Source organism: Pterocles gutturalis, unplaced genomic scaffold, assembly GCF_000699245.1.
Source record: "Pterocles gutturalis isolate BGI_N339 unplaced genomic scaffold, ASM69924v1 scaffold34564, whole genome shotgun sequence".
In the NCBI taxonomy this organism is placed as follows: domain Eukaryota; kingdom Metazoa; phylum Chordata; class Aves; order Pterocliformes; family Pteroclidae; genus Pterocles; species Pterocles gutturalis.
In genome coordinates, this window is record NW_010131841.1 from 37,449 (window position 1) to 50,779 (window position 13,331).

Consider the following 13,331-nt stretch of genomic DNA (forward strand, 5'->3'; position numbering starts at 1 on the left):
CAAGTGCTTGAAATTGCTCGGAAGCTGGAGATGTATGGCATTAGATTTCATCTTGCGTCTGACCGGGAGGGCACCAAAATTAATCTAGCTGTTTCACACATGGGTGTGCTGGTGTTCCAGGTGAGGTGGGGAGAGGGGCCTGGGTGCATGTTTCTAGCTTGCCATTAGCACGTCTTGGGAGTAAGTCTCTCATTTTAACTTCAGGTGTCTCTGATTTTAAAACTCAGCATATTGTTATGGTTAAGGGAGTATTATTTAAGCCCCCCAAATATGGTTTGGTGCGGTATGCCCTTGTTGGTGCAGAGGGAAGAGCATCAAAACCCACAAAACCAACAGTGACACCAAAGTAGAAGGGTTTGTGTTGTCCGTGTGAAAGTTCTGTGCGTGTTCATTTGGTACAGCCCTGGAACAGGTCTGTAATCCTGGAATTTTGGTTCAGTTTCCCTTGTTTTAATGTTACAGTGTTTTTTGCTTAGATAGCGTTGCTTTTAGTCCATAGAAGCGCTGTTTCATTGAAGCGATTGGACCAACTAGAAGTACTCCTTTTTTGTATTAAATAAGCAACTCGGTGATCAGAGTTCTGTTTATGAATACAATTGTATTATTTTCGTCTCCTTAAAACACACAGGCAGCCAACCTACTGAACTATTTCCATTTAGGCACTCATTTTCCGTTCGTTTTGTGTCTTACCTCTTCTTTTATTACTGCGGAGCAGCTTTTCTTCGGATATGTGTCACCCACTACGGTCCTACAGTTCCTCTTGGTCCTCCTCTGAGGCTTCCATCATTTCAGCTTGTTTGGGTCTTTCTCTTGAAGTATCGTTTTTCATCTCCCTTTGCTTGTAGAAGGTGACAGGAGGATTGCTGTCACAGCGAGTGCTGTGGGGTCCTTTCCCTGGGGCTTTGGGGGTCAGTGGGCTGGGGAGGGGAGGGCTGACGTGAAGGCAGAGCCTGGTTTCAGCCCAGTTTTAGCCAAATAAGCAGGGTTTGTGAGCAAGAGAGCTTGGCAGGATTCCTCACGCCTGTAGCAAGTACTTGTCAGAATGTTGTACTGCTGAATCAGGAAACTCGGCTTGGAGGAGTGTGTCTAGAGCTCTGTGCAGAGGGAAGGGAAGGCGTGTTAAATAAAATGAAACCTTCATCTTGCTTGTACCATAAGTATTCTGAATATTGATGGGGTTGAAATGTTCCTTTCGCATCTGGTTTTCTATGTTTTTCTTCAGTTTTCTAGTTTTTAATTCAGTTTTCTAGTGTCTGCGCAGAGGCAGACAGACATTGCACACTTGTAGCTATCGCTGTACTGAAAGACAAAATTGTTTAAGGGAATATTGTCACCAGAAATAAAAATCCAACAGAATGGTTTGGGGGCGGGTGGTGTGTGTGCACATCCACATGTCTCTATACCCGCACCACAATTTTGTTTGCTGCTCATACATGTGAAACTTTAGCTAACTTTTAACTGTTCTCATTTTAATTCAGGGTAATACGAAAATCAATACCTTTAACTGGTCGAAGGTCCGTAAACTAAGCTTCAAGAGGAAAAGATTCCTTATTAAACTCCACCCAGAGGTCTGTGTAAGTTTTACTGTAATAGTAGGTTTGTCAGTGTTGGAAAAAAATACGTATACTTAATTGTATTATGAAAAATTCTAGAGTTTGTAATTTTATTAAACAACTTCAGTGGGGTAGGCTTGGCTTCATCATTACTCTGATGCATTATCGTAAAAAAGGAATGAAGGTAACTTAAGCATTGAAATAATAAATCTCTTGTTCAGGTTTAAAGTGTGTTAGGAAGTGCTTTTGGCAGTAGCTCCTTAAAAGAGCACTAGAGTACACTGCTGATACAAACGGTGATTGCTTTGTATGACTGTTTCCTCCAGGAAGTTGTTGAATACGCACTGCTCAAATGAAAAATCTGGTAGAGAGTCTCTTGATTCAAACGAGAATAACCTGATACACCTCAGGAAAGAATAGGTGGCTGGGATTATATTGTTGGAGCTTAATTTTGAGGACAGTGTGATTACTCTTGTTACAGACTGATCTTTTCTGTCTGTCTGTATAGCAGAAGTGTATTTTTCGTGCTTGGCTGATGGTTTTGATTACAGATGTCATCAAAGTTGTTGCTTCCACACTGGATTACATTCAACGTAGGGTTGTTTTAAAATGAGGGAGAAAAAAAATGTTTGGACATAACATAGTTATGTTTATCAAGGAAACCTGAAGCAGGACACACTGTCTGCACGTGTAGTGATGTGTCTCACAAAGAGACCCTCAGAAGCTTCAGGCAGTAACTGTACTCTGACACATGCAGTATTTTCCAGTCTCAGGAAGTCAGACAAGCATCAGAACTTCTAAGGAAAAAATATTTTAGAATTGCTACTGTTTCACTTAGTAATTTGAAAGAAATTAAAATATTTAACTTTATGATCAATATTTCTTAAGGTGGGTTATATTGAGCATGTTTCTGAAGTCAAGTGAATTTTAAACGTTTGTACAGTGTCAAGGTAAACAAATATTTTTGAAAGCTATGAAATATTTAAACTGCATTCAGGATTACTTCAATTGTTTTAAGGCATATGAGAAGTGACTTAGCAAAATACCACATCTCACTGGAGTTATTGGCACCTTTCCTTTTCTCCTTCATTGACATTTTATGCGCGTGCTTAACTTCTGTGTTTTGTTCCCAGGGCCCGTATCAAGATACGTTGGAGTTTCTTTTGGGAAGTAGGGATGAGTGTAAAAACTTCTGGAAGATCTGTGTTGAATATCACACGTTCTTTAGGCTCTTTGATCAGCCAAAGCCAAAGCCTAAAGCAGTGTTCTTCACCAGAGGGTCATCATTCCGATACAGGTAGGGAGAAACAGAACAGGTTTATCAAAGCTGAATTCCTTATATCTTAGAACAAAAGGAAAAAGTGTTCTGAAGTCGTTCCGTCTGTAATTCTCACCTACTGCGTTTCATAATGTTTGTGCTTTTGTGGGTTCACAGTGGACGAACACAGAAGCAGCTAGTGGATTATATTAAGGACAGTGGGATGAAGAAAACCCCATATGAAAGGTAAATACAAATAATTTTATGAAGTGAAATGTCATTGGGACTTTCACAGTGCCCTTATTTCCTAAATTTCAGTGGTTTTAAATGATGCAGGCATGGTCATCTGCTGACTTCTCAGTTGCTGAGGTCTCTCTCAAGTTTAAGGTAGCTGAACTAAATTAAATTTAAAAAAAAAAATCTATAATTCCATGATGATTTAAGAAGCTTAAAAAAGTTCACAGTATTGTACTTGAATGTCTGCGGACAATGTGTGACTTAGTCACCTGGAAGTTCAGTATGTTTCAAAGATTGGCTGAAATCAGTGAGGAGTTGTCTGTAATGTCCCTGTAGCTGTGCACGTAGCCGCTGGCAGAGCACAGAACTGAACCTGGGATCTGCAAGTCTGAAACTGGGACCTTAAATACTCATGCATGTCAAAACATAAATAAATAAAGAATTTGCATTGTCATTATAAAATGGTCGTTTACTTACTTGACTATGAAACCATCCTGTCTTTGTGTGGGAAACTCCTCATAATCTTTCATCTAAAAGATTATAGTAACTTCATAGGAATTTTTAAAAGTTTGTATTAATCTACTATTAATAAATATTTTTAAAGTCTTGGACTCCAGTGGAGCTCCTTTTCTGTGTGAAAGATTGATTTGCTAGTAAAGTATTGACATAGAATGAATCTAACCACGCGTGTGATGCAGGATACCACTTTCTGGGGTGTAACATACAGAATATTATGTGCCATAAATTATATGGTCAACTGAATTGTAAGTTACTCATAAAATTGTTACTGATTAATTCATTCTGTTTTCGAAGCCATTCATTTGTAGATGTTTATACTGATGACAAAGGAAGAAGTTAAACTAAGTGTGCTATGTAGTCTAGTTTACGTGTGATGCGGGATACCACTTTCTGGGGTGTAACATACAGAATATTATGTGCCATAAATTATATGGTCAACTGAATTGTAAGTTACTCATAAAATTGTTACTGATTAATTCATTCTGTTTTCGAAGCCATTCATTTGTAGATGTTTATACTGATGACAAAGGAAGAAGTTAAACTAAGTGTGCTATGTAGTCTAGTTTTCTGCTCCAAGTTCTCCTCTTGAGTTCTCCTTCAGTGGTATGGATGATCTGGATCCTGTTTTACTTCATTTTCTGAACATTTCCTACTCCTGTGTTGTTTCGTTTATGACTCTAGAGCTCATTATTAACAAAACATAATAAAATACAGCTTGAGATGTTTCTGTTGGCTGCTAGAATGGAAATAGCTGGATGGGGAAGGGAGGAGGCCCACGCGTGGCTGGGGAACTCACAGGATGCTCTCTGTTCTGCAGGAGGCACAGCAAAGCCAGAGCGTCCACTCGTGCTTCAAACACCGACGTGCCAAAACAGGTCAGTTCTGCAGCACTCTCAATACTGCAGTCAGGGAAGCTGACAAACAGCTTTCTGAGATGATGGTGAAGGAGAGGTGATCTGAGCGAACCATTTGCAGGGAATTGCTTTCCCTGGTTAAGCTTTGTCCCTGGTGCAGGTTTTTCTTCTTTTTCTGGGTGGTATCAGTTGGGATAGTTATAGTCAATGGAGTCTAAAGTGAGTAATATTTTTATTTTCAGAGTTCAGCTTAACTGAAAAGAAAATGTCATACACTCTAGTATGTTATTTCGGAGGATTAGTTTGTCTTCAGGTACTACCTGACTGCTTTCTGTGGAAGCCTTGGGTTCATTGCATAGATGCCTTCTACAGTCAGCAACAAGAAACAAGTGTTTCAACAAATGGGCTTGCTTTACATGCAAGAGGTTAAGGAAGCATCACAGGATTTTGCTGCTGTCATTTAGTGTTACTTTCCCTTCTGGATGCCTTTTTAGCAGAGGCCATAAGCTACATGGATTTGACTTTTATCCAGTTATTAGAATTCAGGAACAAAGATCTTACCTCTCACTGGGGGTGCTGGATCTGTTTCTGCCCACAATGTTTTGTTTGCTGTAGAGTGAGCTCTTTTGAAGCACATGTTCCTTCTGCATCAGGAGCTGGATGTTGCATTTGTTTTTATGTATTATAAAAATCTTTTCATCTATTGTGTTTCTACTTTTTTTTTTTTCCTCTTAGAGTGTCCCATTCACTGAGGGCTTGAGAACCCCAGGGTCTCCTGCCTCAGCAGCTGCCCCCTTCCACTCAGTTCACTCATCGGCCACTCCTACTCCTGTCCTGCCCATCTTTGCAGAAACCAGCCCTTCCTCTTTGGATCCCCGAATGCCCTACTCGCGGATTCCGGAAAAAACCACTGCAGTGCCAGCAGAAGAAGCAGGCAGGCAACTGCTGCAGCAGCCTGGATCTCCCATGCTCCAAGGTGTTGGGTTTGGTAGTGTCGCAGGAAACTGTCACCCTGCTTGTCCTGTTGGTGAGAGTGGTTGTGGTGTAGATCTAGACATAGAGAAGAGTAGTAGTAAGGAGAGCAGGGTTGCTGTTTGTAAAAATGACAATGATGAGGATGACTTTACCACAGGTGGTTTCGTTGCTGATCACATTGACAAATTCACAGTTACAGGTGTCAGAGGAATTTATCGATGATGACCCAGCAGAAATTTCCTTTTTTGCTGGGGGCTCTGAGGCGTTTTCATACGTGTACAGTGGTTTAGAGTTAAAGGGCTCTGATTTTTCTAAGCTTGGGTCAGAGTCTCCTGGTTTAACTACAGATGTCCTTCAACAAAATACAGTCTCTTCTCAGTCAAGCCCTGACAGGTACTCGACCGAAGCGGTAGATATGAATATGGAAGATGAGTTTGAATTTGAAGAAGGGAGCGATTTCAATGGAAATGAGAGACCATCAGATACCTCGGAGCTGTTTGAGGTGAAGGCCCAAGCAAGCCGAATGCAAAGCCTCCTGAGCCCCTCTGAAACAAGTTCTCTCATCAACAACCGCTCCGAGAGCAGCTCTCTCAATAATTTACCTCTGAATGGTACGTCCTCCCTGCACACATACAGCTCTGCCAACCATTCGGAGGCCAGCTCGATGGTGAACTTCCCTGCCTACTCAGTCCGCTCCGAGTCCAGCTCAGCCTTTCAGTTCACGGACATTATTGACCAGCTGGAACAGCTGAGCTATCCCCCTACCACCACCGAGGACTCCAGCAGCACAGACACGGACTCCTGGGACTCTGAAACTGCTGCGCCACTGGATGTAAACCTTTTCTTTAGTAACCCTTTTACTCAAGCCACCAGTGAAAACTTTGCTTTTGACTTTCAGAATAATTTAAAAAATCTCACGCAAGACTGGTCAGAGAAGGCACATGTTGATTGATTCTTAATTTTTTGATGGATCCCGCTATGCTGTTCAGGCTTAGAAGTCAAAAGGGTGTGGTATCAGTCACTTTAAGCAAGAAAACTCTAATCCAGTGGCTGGATTTTAAATCCCATAACGCAGTTGATTTTTTTTTTTTTTTTTTTAATGTACCTCTTCAGTTTCCCTCCAAGCATCCTAGCTTTGGTGCTGCATTATATGCGTCACACTGCATCCAGAATGTGTTATAATAGGCTACAATGTTCGCAAAATACTGCATTTAGGAAAAACCACTGATTTCAGGGAAGTTAAGGATCACCAGCTGGCTCATGCAGACATCACAAATTACAGGATATTGAAGGATTTCTTTGGCTATAAACATATCTGTAAGAGTCTGATGTGCTGCTGTTCCTCCAACACCCGAATGCAACAGTCACTTCTGCACGTGCTTGTTAACAAGCAGCTGTGTGCAGTAAAGGACCTGTTTTCCTGCACTACAGTGAGAGTCCAAATTCGGGAGTTTTTTTATTTCCACAATCAAAAAAAAAAAAGAACAATCTTCAAATCAACAATGAAGGCAAGTTTTAAAATATCAACCTATGCAACATGTCTGCAGTATCCTTTGAAGAATAAATAACCTACATGGTACTTTAGAAGAGGGAGCGTGTACACAAGCAAGTGAAAATAACAGTTGCCAAAACTTCTTGTGAAGACAATCATTGTATTTTCTGACTTCAAAGTGCCTTCAGCAAAGTGCCCTTCTGCTTTGCAGCAGTTTGGAGATACATGCATAGACTGTAAAAGCACTTCATCTCCATTGCATTTGGTCTCACCTCCTTTTTCTTTATTTAATCACTCTGCATAAAAATGCTTACAAATTAATTCATAAAAGTCTCCTTCATCTGTGGAAGACAGGTGGTGGTAAACCTTGTGATAGCTTTAACTTTTTCTTTAAAATATGTACTGTATTCAGAAAAATACCGTAATCTTTCTGAGAAATTGCGATGTTAGGAGGGGTGAATGCTGTAGACAACAGTTAGAGCTTCACTGCTTTTAAAGATGTTTTTAGGCAGGTGACTTTGACGTGAGGTTTGATCTGTAAGTTTGAAAGTGTAATTGAAAAGACGGTTACTGAACTGGGCACAGCTAATTTAGCACCATTTATTGAGGTGAAACAGTAAAAGTTATGAAATGTCCTTCCTGTCTGCCAACCTGATGGATTGGGGGGGGTGAAATTCTGAGCTTCAGCTCCTAATAGCATTTTTTAGAATATTTTGCTTTTATACAAGCAAGAATGGGAAATACCTGACTGACACCTTGTGATGGAAAGTGCCATCTCCTTCTGCCACGCGGCTTTGGGGTTCCCTCTTGCCCAGTGTTGGGTCCTTTGCAGTTTCCAGGAGAGAGTGCTGTCCAGTACAACCAATGCCTCCAAAATAAGCAGCTTGCTGTTACAAGCTTAACTTTATGCTCAATATTATTCATATCTGTTTCTTACATATGGTCTTGCTATATCATTAAAAGACCTTCCTTCTTTACTCAAACATTTAAAAAATATTATTTCTTAAAATTCGAATAACTAAAACATCAAGGGAATTCCTCGCAAGAACACAAGGAGGTAAAGCCTCCTTCAGTCGCCCATTTCTTGTAGTTTAGTTTTTCCCAAGGTACGATTATTCTTCACAGCACTTGCTTTTATGTTGTGGTTACTGTGTTTGAGTGGAATCACTGGCGTTCCACGAGAAACCTGTTGCCTTTGCCAGTGGCACAGAAAATCAAAGCACATTTAAAACAAAGTACGAGTTAGGACCTTTGGGAACGTACAGCAGTTTGATTGCTCTTTTTTGTTTGTAAGTGCTGCGTGCGCTATTTTTATTTTTTTCCTCTCCTGTTGAATGTTCTGGCTCTTCGTGGGACTTTATTCATACCTGTGGTGATGATGTCATGGATGTGTGATGTGACACTTCTAAATAGGTCTTCAGTTGTGTCCAGAGCTGGTACCTTTAAGTGTGTTTTTAGGCAATTTGTCTGATTTCCTTCCCACAACTAACTACATTACGTTACTTCAAAAAGAAAAACAGCAAAAACTTCTGTCTGCTTAATTCTCTTACAGGTTGTAGAGTCAGGGATGAATACATAGATAAAGATTTAGAGGAAGGCTGTGAATTTCTTTGATCTTTTAAAAAAAGAATCAGGATTCAGCTATTTGCAGATAACCATGTCTGCCTCTGTTTCATATTTTGTGCCTCAGTCACGCGCGTTCTCTCTAAATGTGTTAGAATTGCTTCATATGGGAATAAATCCAACTAAATTCTCTAGGTTTACTAAAGGCCTTGGGAAGAAGCTGCCTGTGTTTTCAATAAACACTCTTGGCAGTCCTGAGAGAAGGCTTGCCAATACATTTTCTTGCACCGCAGTTGGTTCAAAAAGACATCTTCAATGTTTTTCTTGCATTTTTGCAACTATGCAGACCTTCTACTGGCAATTATAAATCTCAGTGTTGGGTTTTTAAAAAAAATAATAAGAGTCTTAACGTAATGCCCCTTTTGTTTTCTAAAGGAATGGGAGTGACTAGGCTCTCAGTGCTTTAGCTTAGAGCTAGAAGTGTGGAGTCAGAGGTGAGGATGGGGTGGAGGGCACTTTGCCAGGGTTATGGAGCTGCTCAGCGGAAGGTTTTTGTTATGGGTGTCACCAGGAACACTGATGCTTTGCGTCAGCCAACTCCTCTGCATACCGGGGATGGGGATGCTTGCACAAAGACAATGGCACCTACAAGCCAGTATCTCTTGCTGGGATTTTACACCATGGTGTACTTGCAGGTTGTGTGAGAATTCAGGGTTGCTGCCCATGCTGCTGCCGCCTGCTAGGGATATCGGTGCTGTTGCTATTTGATAGCATATAGGTGTCACGGTGTTCTTCTGGGCTTTTCTCATTTTCCAAGCTGGATGGCTTCTGAGGATATAGTTGCATTGCTTAGCTCTGTTGGCTTATTCATGATTTCCCAGATAGGCACAAAAGAGGAGAAAATTTACTTTGCAAGTAGGGTTTCCATTAGAGCAAGAAAGCTGTGAGAAAAGGTTCTTCATCATTTCCTCCAGAGGTATAAGTTCAGATTCACTTTCTAACTGAAATGGAGAGAAAAACTACCTGCCTTCATGGGAATGGGATGAGTTAGTGCTTTGCAGTGAACCTGAGTTATTGTAGTGCGTTAGAGCCCTGCCAGGCATCATCCTCTTCTCCCCGAGCTGTCTCCTGAGGTGGCAGGAGAAGGTGGGACATGGAAGAGCTTTCCGTTCTCTGGCCAGATCGTTTGTCTTTGGGTAGCACAAGGGAATTGGTGACCCTTGGTGCAGTGTGCTTATGTTCTGAGTACCAGAGGTGCTGCGAAGCTTTCAGTGTTCCTCCTTGCGGTTTGTTTTGTTTTCTTTTTGCAGTGTTGACACTAATAAAATTTAGTTCCCGTACTGGTTTTTGTTTGGGTTTTTTTTTCTGTTTTGCTTTGTTTTTGTTTTTTTTTCCTGAGCACAGAAGTTTTCTTTTCAAGAAGGTGAGTAGTATGCTGGTAGGTGTGGAGTTGGTACCAGCCACCTAACCGAAAGAGCTGGGACCCTCGCAGACCCCGAGCAGCGGAAATCGCATGGCATGAGAAAGAGGGGGAGGTTCCATAGGAAAAATCAGAAGATCTTTGAGTATCACATGCACTCTCACCTTGAGAAGAAAGCGTTTGAGGAGCTGTGGTAGGAGCAGAGGAAAGCCTAGGCGCAAACCTTCGCTTGTCCGCGGCAAGTGACTGATTGTCTTCTCCTCCCCCTGGCAGGTACATTCTTTCCCCTTTGCTTTCTGCCCCCATCTGTGGGAGACTGGGGGGGGACATATATAGGTACGTATATTTCTAGTTGACATAGGGTGCTGCATTTTTCCACTACGGAGGACCACTGGGGTTTCCAGTCTTCTTATCCTGCTCCAGACTCTGCATCCAGCAGCTGCTGCAGCGGTAGCTCGGTGAAGGCTCGGTTTCTGTCCTTCTGCATCTCTCTTTGTCCTGTTTTAGCAGATGCACGCAGCTGTAGAAAGCATGTCCATGGTCGTGGCTTTTCACAATGGATTAGGCTGATGGGTTTCGCTCTCTTGCGGTACTCAACTTGAGCGTTGCAGTGCGACAAAGACACTAAGGAATGCTTGTCTTGAGTGGGTAATTTAATCCACACCTGTAGTATGTGTATACTTACAACTGTTCTACTCTTAAACGCATTTATTAAATGTAAAGCACTACATCAGAACATTTTTCATCTTCGTGTATGCAGTTAGTGGAACTCCTTCAGTTTGCACAAAACGTGGGTCATAGAATATTCTCTGACCTGTCCACCACCTGGTTAAACATTGGTAAACTTTACTAGCCTGTGTTATCTATTGTGTATAGACTTTGTAATTTTAAAGTACTCATTCATTATTCAAGTAATACATGCTGTGTATTTCCCAGGACTTAGGATATTTTATCTTAGGACGGAATAGGGCGATATATTGATCTGCTCTCAACTTTCACTTTAATTTCCAGTGAATTTCAGAGTTTGTGGATAATACCAAGCCTTGATCTCCTTTTTCCTGTGTATATTTGTATCATGGTCATAGGTGATTTTGTTGAAGGGATTTTTTTTTTTTTCTGGTTGGTGGCTTGGTATTGGTTTGGTGTTGGTTTCTTTGTTTGTCTTGGTGGTGGTAGTTTTTGTTTAGTTGCCAGTCCTTAATAAGGGTAAGATTTTGGGGAGACACTAATAAAAGTCATTACTATAATTTTATGCTTTTTGGCGCAAACCTGTCGGTAAGTCATTCCCATTATTGTCATTTTGCAAAAAGTTCAAAGCCATAATTATCTGGTATTGATTGAATGAATTAGTATACAAAACAATTTTCATTGTAGTCCTTTAGCTGTAGTTTTTAATAGATCACACATCGCACTTGTCACAAATGCTGTGTGTGTATGTATGGGTATATACATATACACTCTCTGTATGAACATGGGGAGACTTCAGTTCCAAACGTGTATCACAAAGTCCACGGAATTTATCTCCTCGTGGGCAGGATAGGATCAGTCCACCAGCTGAGCTGTAGCTTTGCAGGTTTCAAATTTAATGGAACCTGGTTTGTGGGAAAGGCGTTGTTATGCATTTTCCAAAGTCACAGCAGTCTGCTGTTGCTGGAGGGCGCAGGTGGCCCTGCAGATTGGTAAGAAACACCAAATGCCCATTGATCAATCCGGACAGGGGTACGCGTGCTGTGGTGAGAGTGACTCCCCAGTTAAATAGGTGCTACTCTTTTCAGGAAAGGATTACGTTAAGAAAAAAAAAAGAGGGCTGGAATTTCTTAATTGATCTCTTGAACTTTATCTTTTACATGGTAAATGTTTTATGGAATTACATGTTGGGATTTTTAATATCTTTGTGTCTGTTCAGATTGCCGGTTATGAACCTACAGATTTGTACTAATTCGTAATTTTAATTGTTTATGCAATAAAATAAGGAAAACTTTGATATAAATGACAACGTGGGCTTTTTAGCTTTATTTTTCATTACTCTTGTGTTTGAAATAGAATAAATATTTGTTCTCCTAGCCAAGGCATCTTAGAGTTTTATTACCGGAGTTGTCCAGGCAGATTTCCACCTGTACCACTTTGTTGGAGGTAGAGCACAGCTGGGGCAAATATCGGTGTGTGGTTTTCAAATTACTGTTTTGTGCGAACCTTGTGTTTGGGATACAAATTGGGACTAAAAGTTCAGATTTCATTCTAGGAATTATCTTTTTTTTTTTTTTTTTTTTTTTGTGTGGAGACATTTGCTTTCAAACTGAGTATGTCCCTTGAACTCTCTCCTGTTTATTTGTTTTTATTGGAAGCCTGTCCTTTTTTTGTAACCGTAGGGTGTGGAGGCAATTGCACGTTTTCGAGGCTGAAGGTTTTCCTTCAGGAGTCTGTGACCAATGTCTGGGTAAATCCTCTTTTCCTGAATCACATAAACATTTGCTTAAAACAAAGTCAGTAGTACTTGCGTAAGTAAACTGGGCAGGTCTCTGGGCTAGTTTGAATTGCCAGTTTTTAAAAATTATTCTCCATTTTATGTTTACTGAGCTATAAAACAATGAAAAGACTACTCCAAAAAACTTTTTGCAGCAAGGAAGAATTACTGGGTGGAATTGACTCTGATTTCCTTTCGAACATCAGGAGATTTTAGGATATAGCTTTATTTCAGGGATTGAATTGGATTGATTTTGCTTTGATTGGTTTTGTTGCAAAGTTAAGCCCATTTTACATAGACTTAAGGAAAAGTTGTGGCTGATCTGAGTGATTTATGTTGAAACCCTGACCGGTCCTTTCGGCGATGCTGTAAACAGAGGTTTGTACACACTGATAGTGTGAGCACAGACAGGTCAAAGCTACCAAAGCAGCATAAAGACATTTCTGTTTAACAGTGGCACAGTATGAAACCCTACAATCTGTGGTCTATAACAGCAGATCTGTATTCTTTCTTGCCTGTGTAGCCTTTACAAGGGGACGGAACATGGCAAAAGAAGGGTGGTCATTTCAGATCCTGGACCTGACTGTCAAACCAGGACCAACGTTAGGACTCTCCTACAGTGTCGCGTGGACATGTAACTTCATAGGAACATGTGGTTTCACTGGGGCACGTGCAGGGGCTATAAACATGATCTAATGTTTAATGTGATCTGTACCCGTTTGAGGATAAGAAAGAAAGAAATCTTTGAATTTACAGTCTCCTAGATAATTTTTTTAGGCTCTTAGATAATTTTTTTTTTGACAAGATTCTCTATCTCCCAACTATCCCTCATTATTTTAAAGGGAAGATTTGCAGGGGGAAAATGTATTTAGTTGTGATATTTCGAAATGAGGAAGACTGGGGGTATTCCAGGGTTTCAGTTGTACATTAGCTTGCAGAACACTCTGGAAATACTAGTTTGGTCTGTGCACACGGTGGGTTCCGCAGGGCGCTGGG

The 13,331-nt window shown here is 40.8% G+C and overlaps 1 protein-coding gene across 2 annotated transcripts in view; it reads left to right on the forward strand.

Moving 5' to 3' along the window:
* FARP2 (FERM, RhoGEF and pleckstrin domain protein 2) overlaps positions 1 to 13,331 on the forward strand; it is a 68,422-nt gene that overhangs the window by 33,575 nt on the left and 21,516 nt on the right. Inside the window, exons 7-13 of one of the 2 annotated variants that reach the window (XM_010080729.1) lie at positions 1 to 120; positions 1,479 to 1,574; positions 2,687 to 2,850; positions 2,989 to 3,057; positions 4,385 to 4,442; positions 5,157 to 5,399; positions 7,431 to 7,437. The exon at positions 1 to 120 is cut by the window's left edge and continues 30 nt beyond it. In XM_010080729.1, coding sequence (XP_010079031.1) covers positions 1 to 120; positions 1,479 to 1,574; positions 2,687 to 2,850; positions 2,989 to 3,057; positions 4,385 to 4,442; positions 5,157 to 5,399; positions 7,431 to 7,437 — 757 coding nt within the window. The remainder of the gene's footprint in view (positions 121 to 1,478; positions 1,575 to 2,686; positions 2,851 to 2,988; positions 3,058 to 4,384; positions 4,443 to 5,156; positions 5,400 to 7,430; positions 7,438 to 13,331) is intronic. The other variant, XM_010080730.1, reaches the window with a different exon arrangement.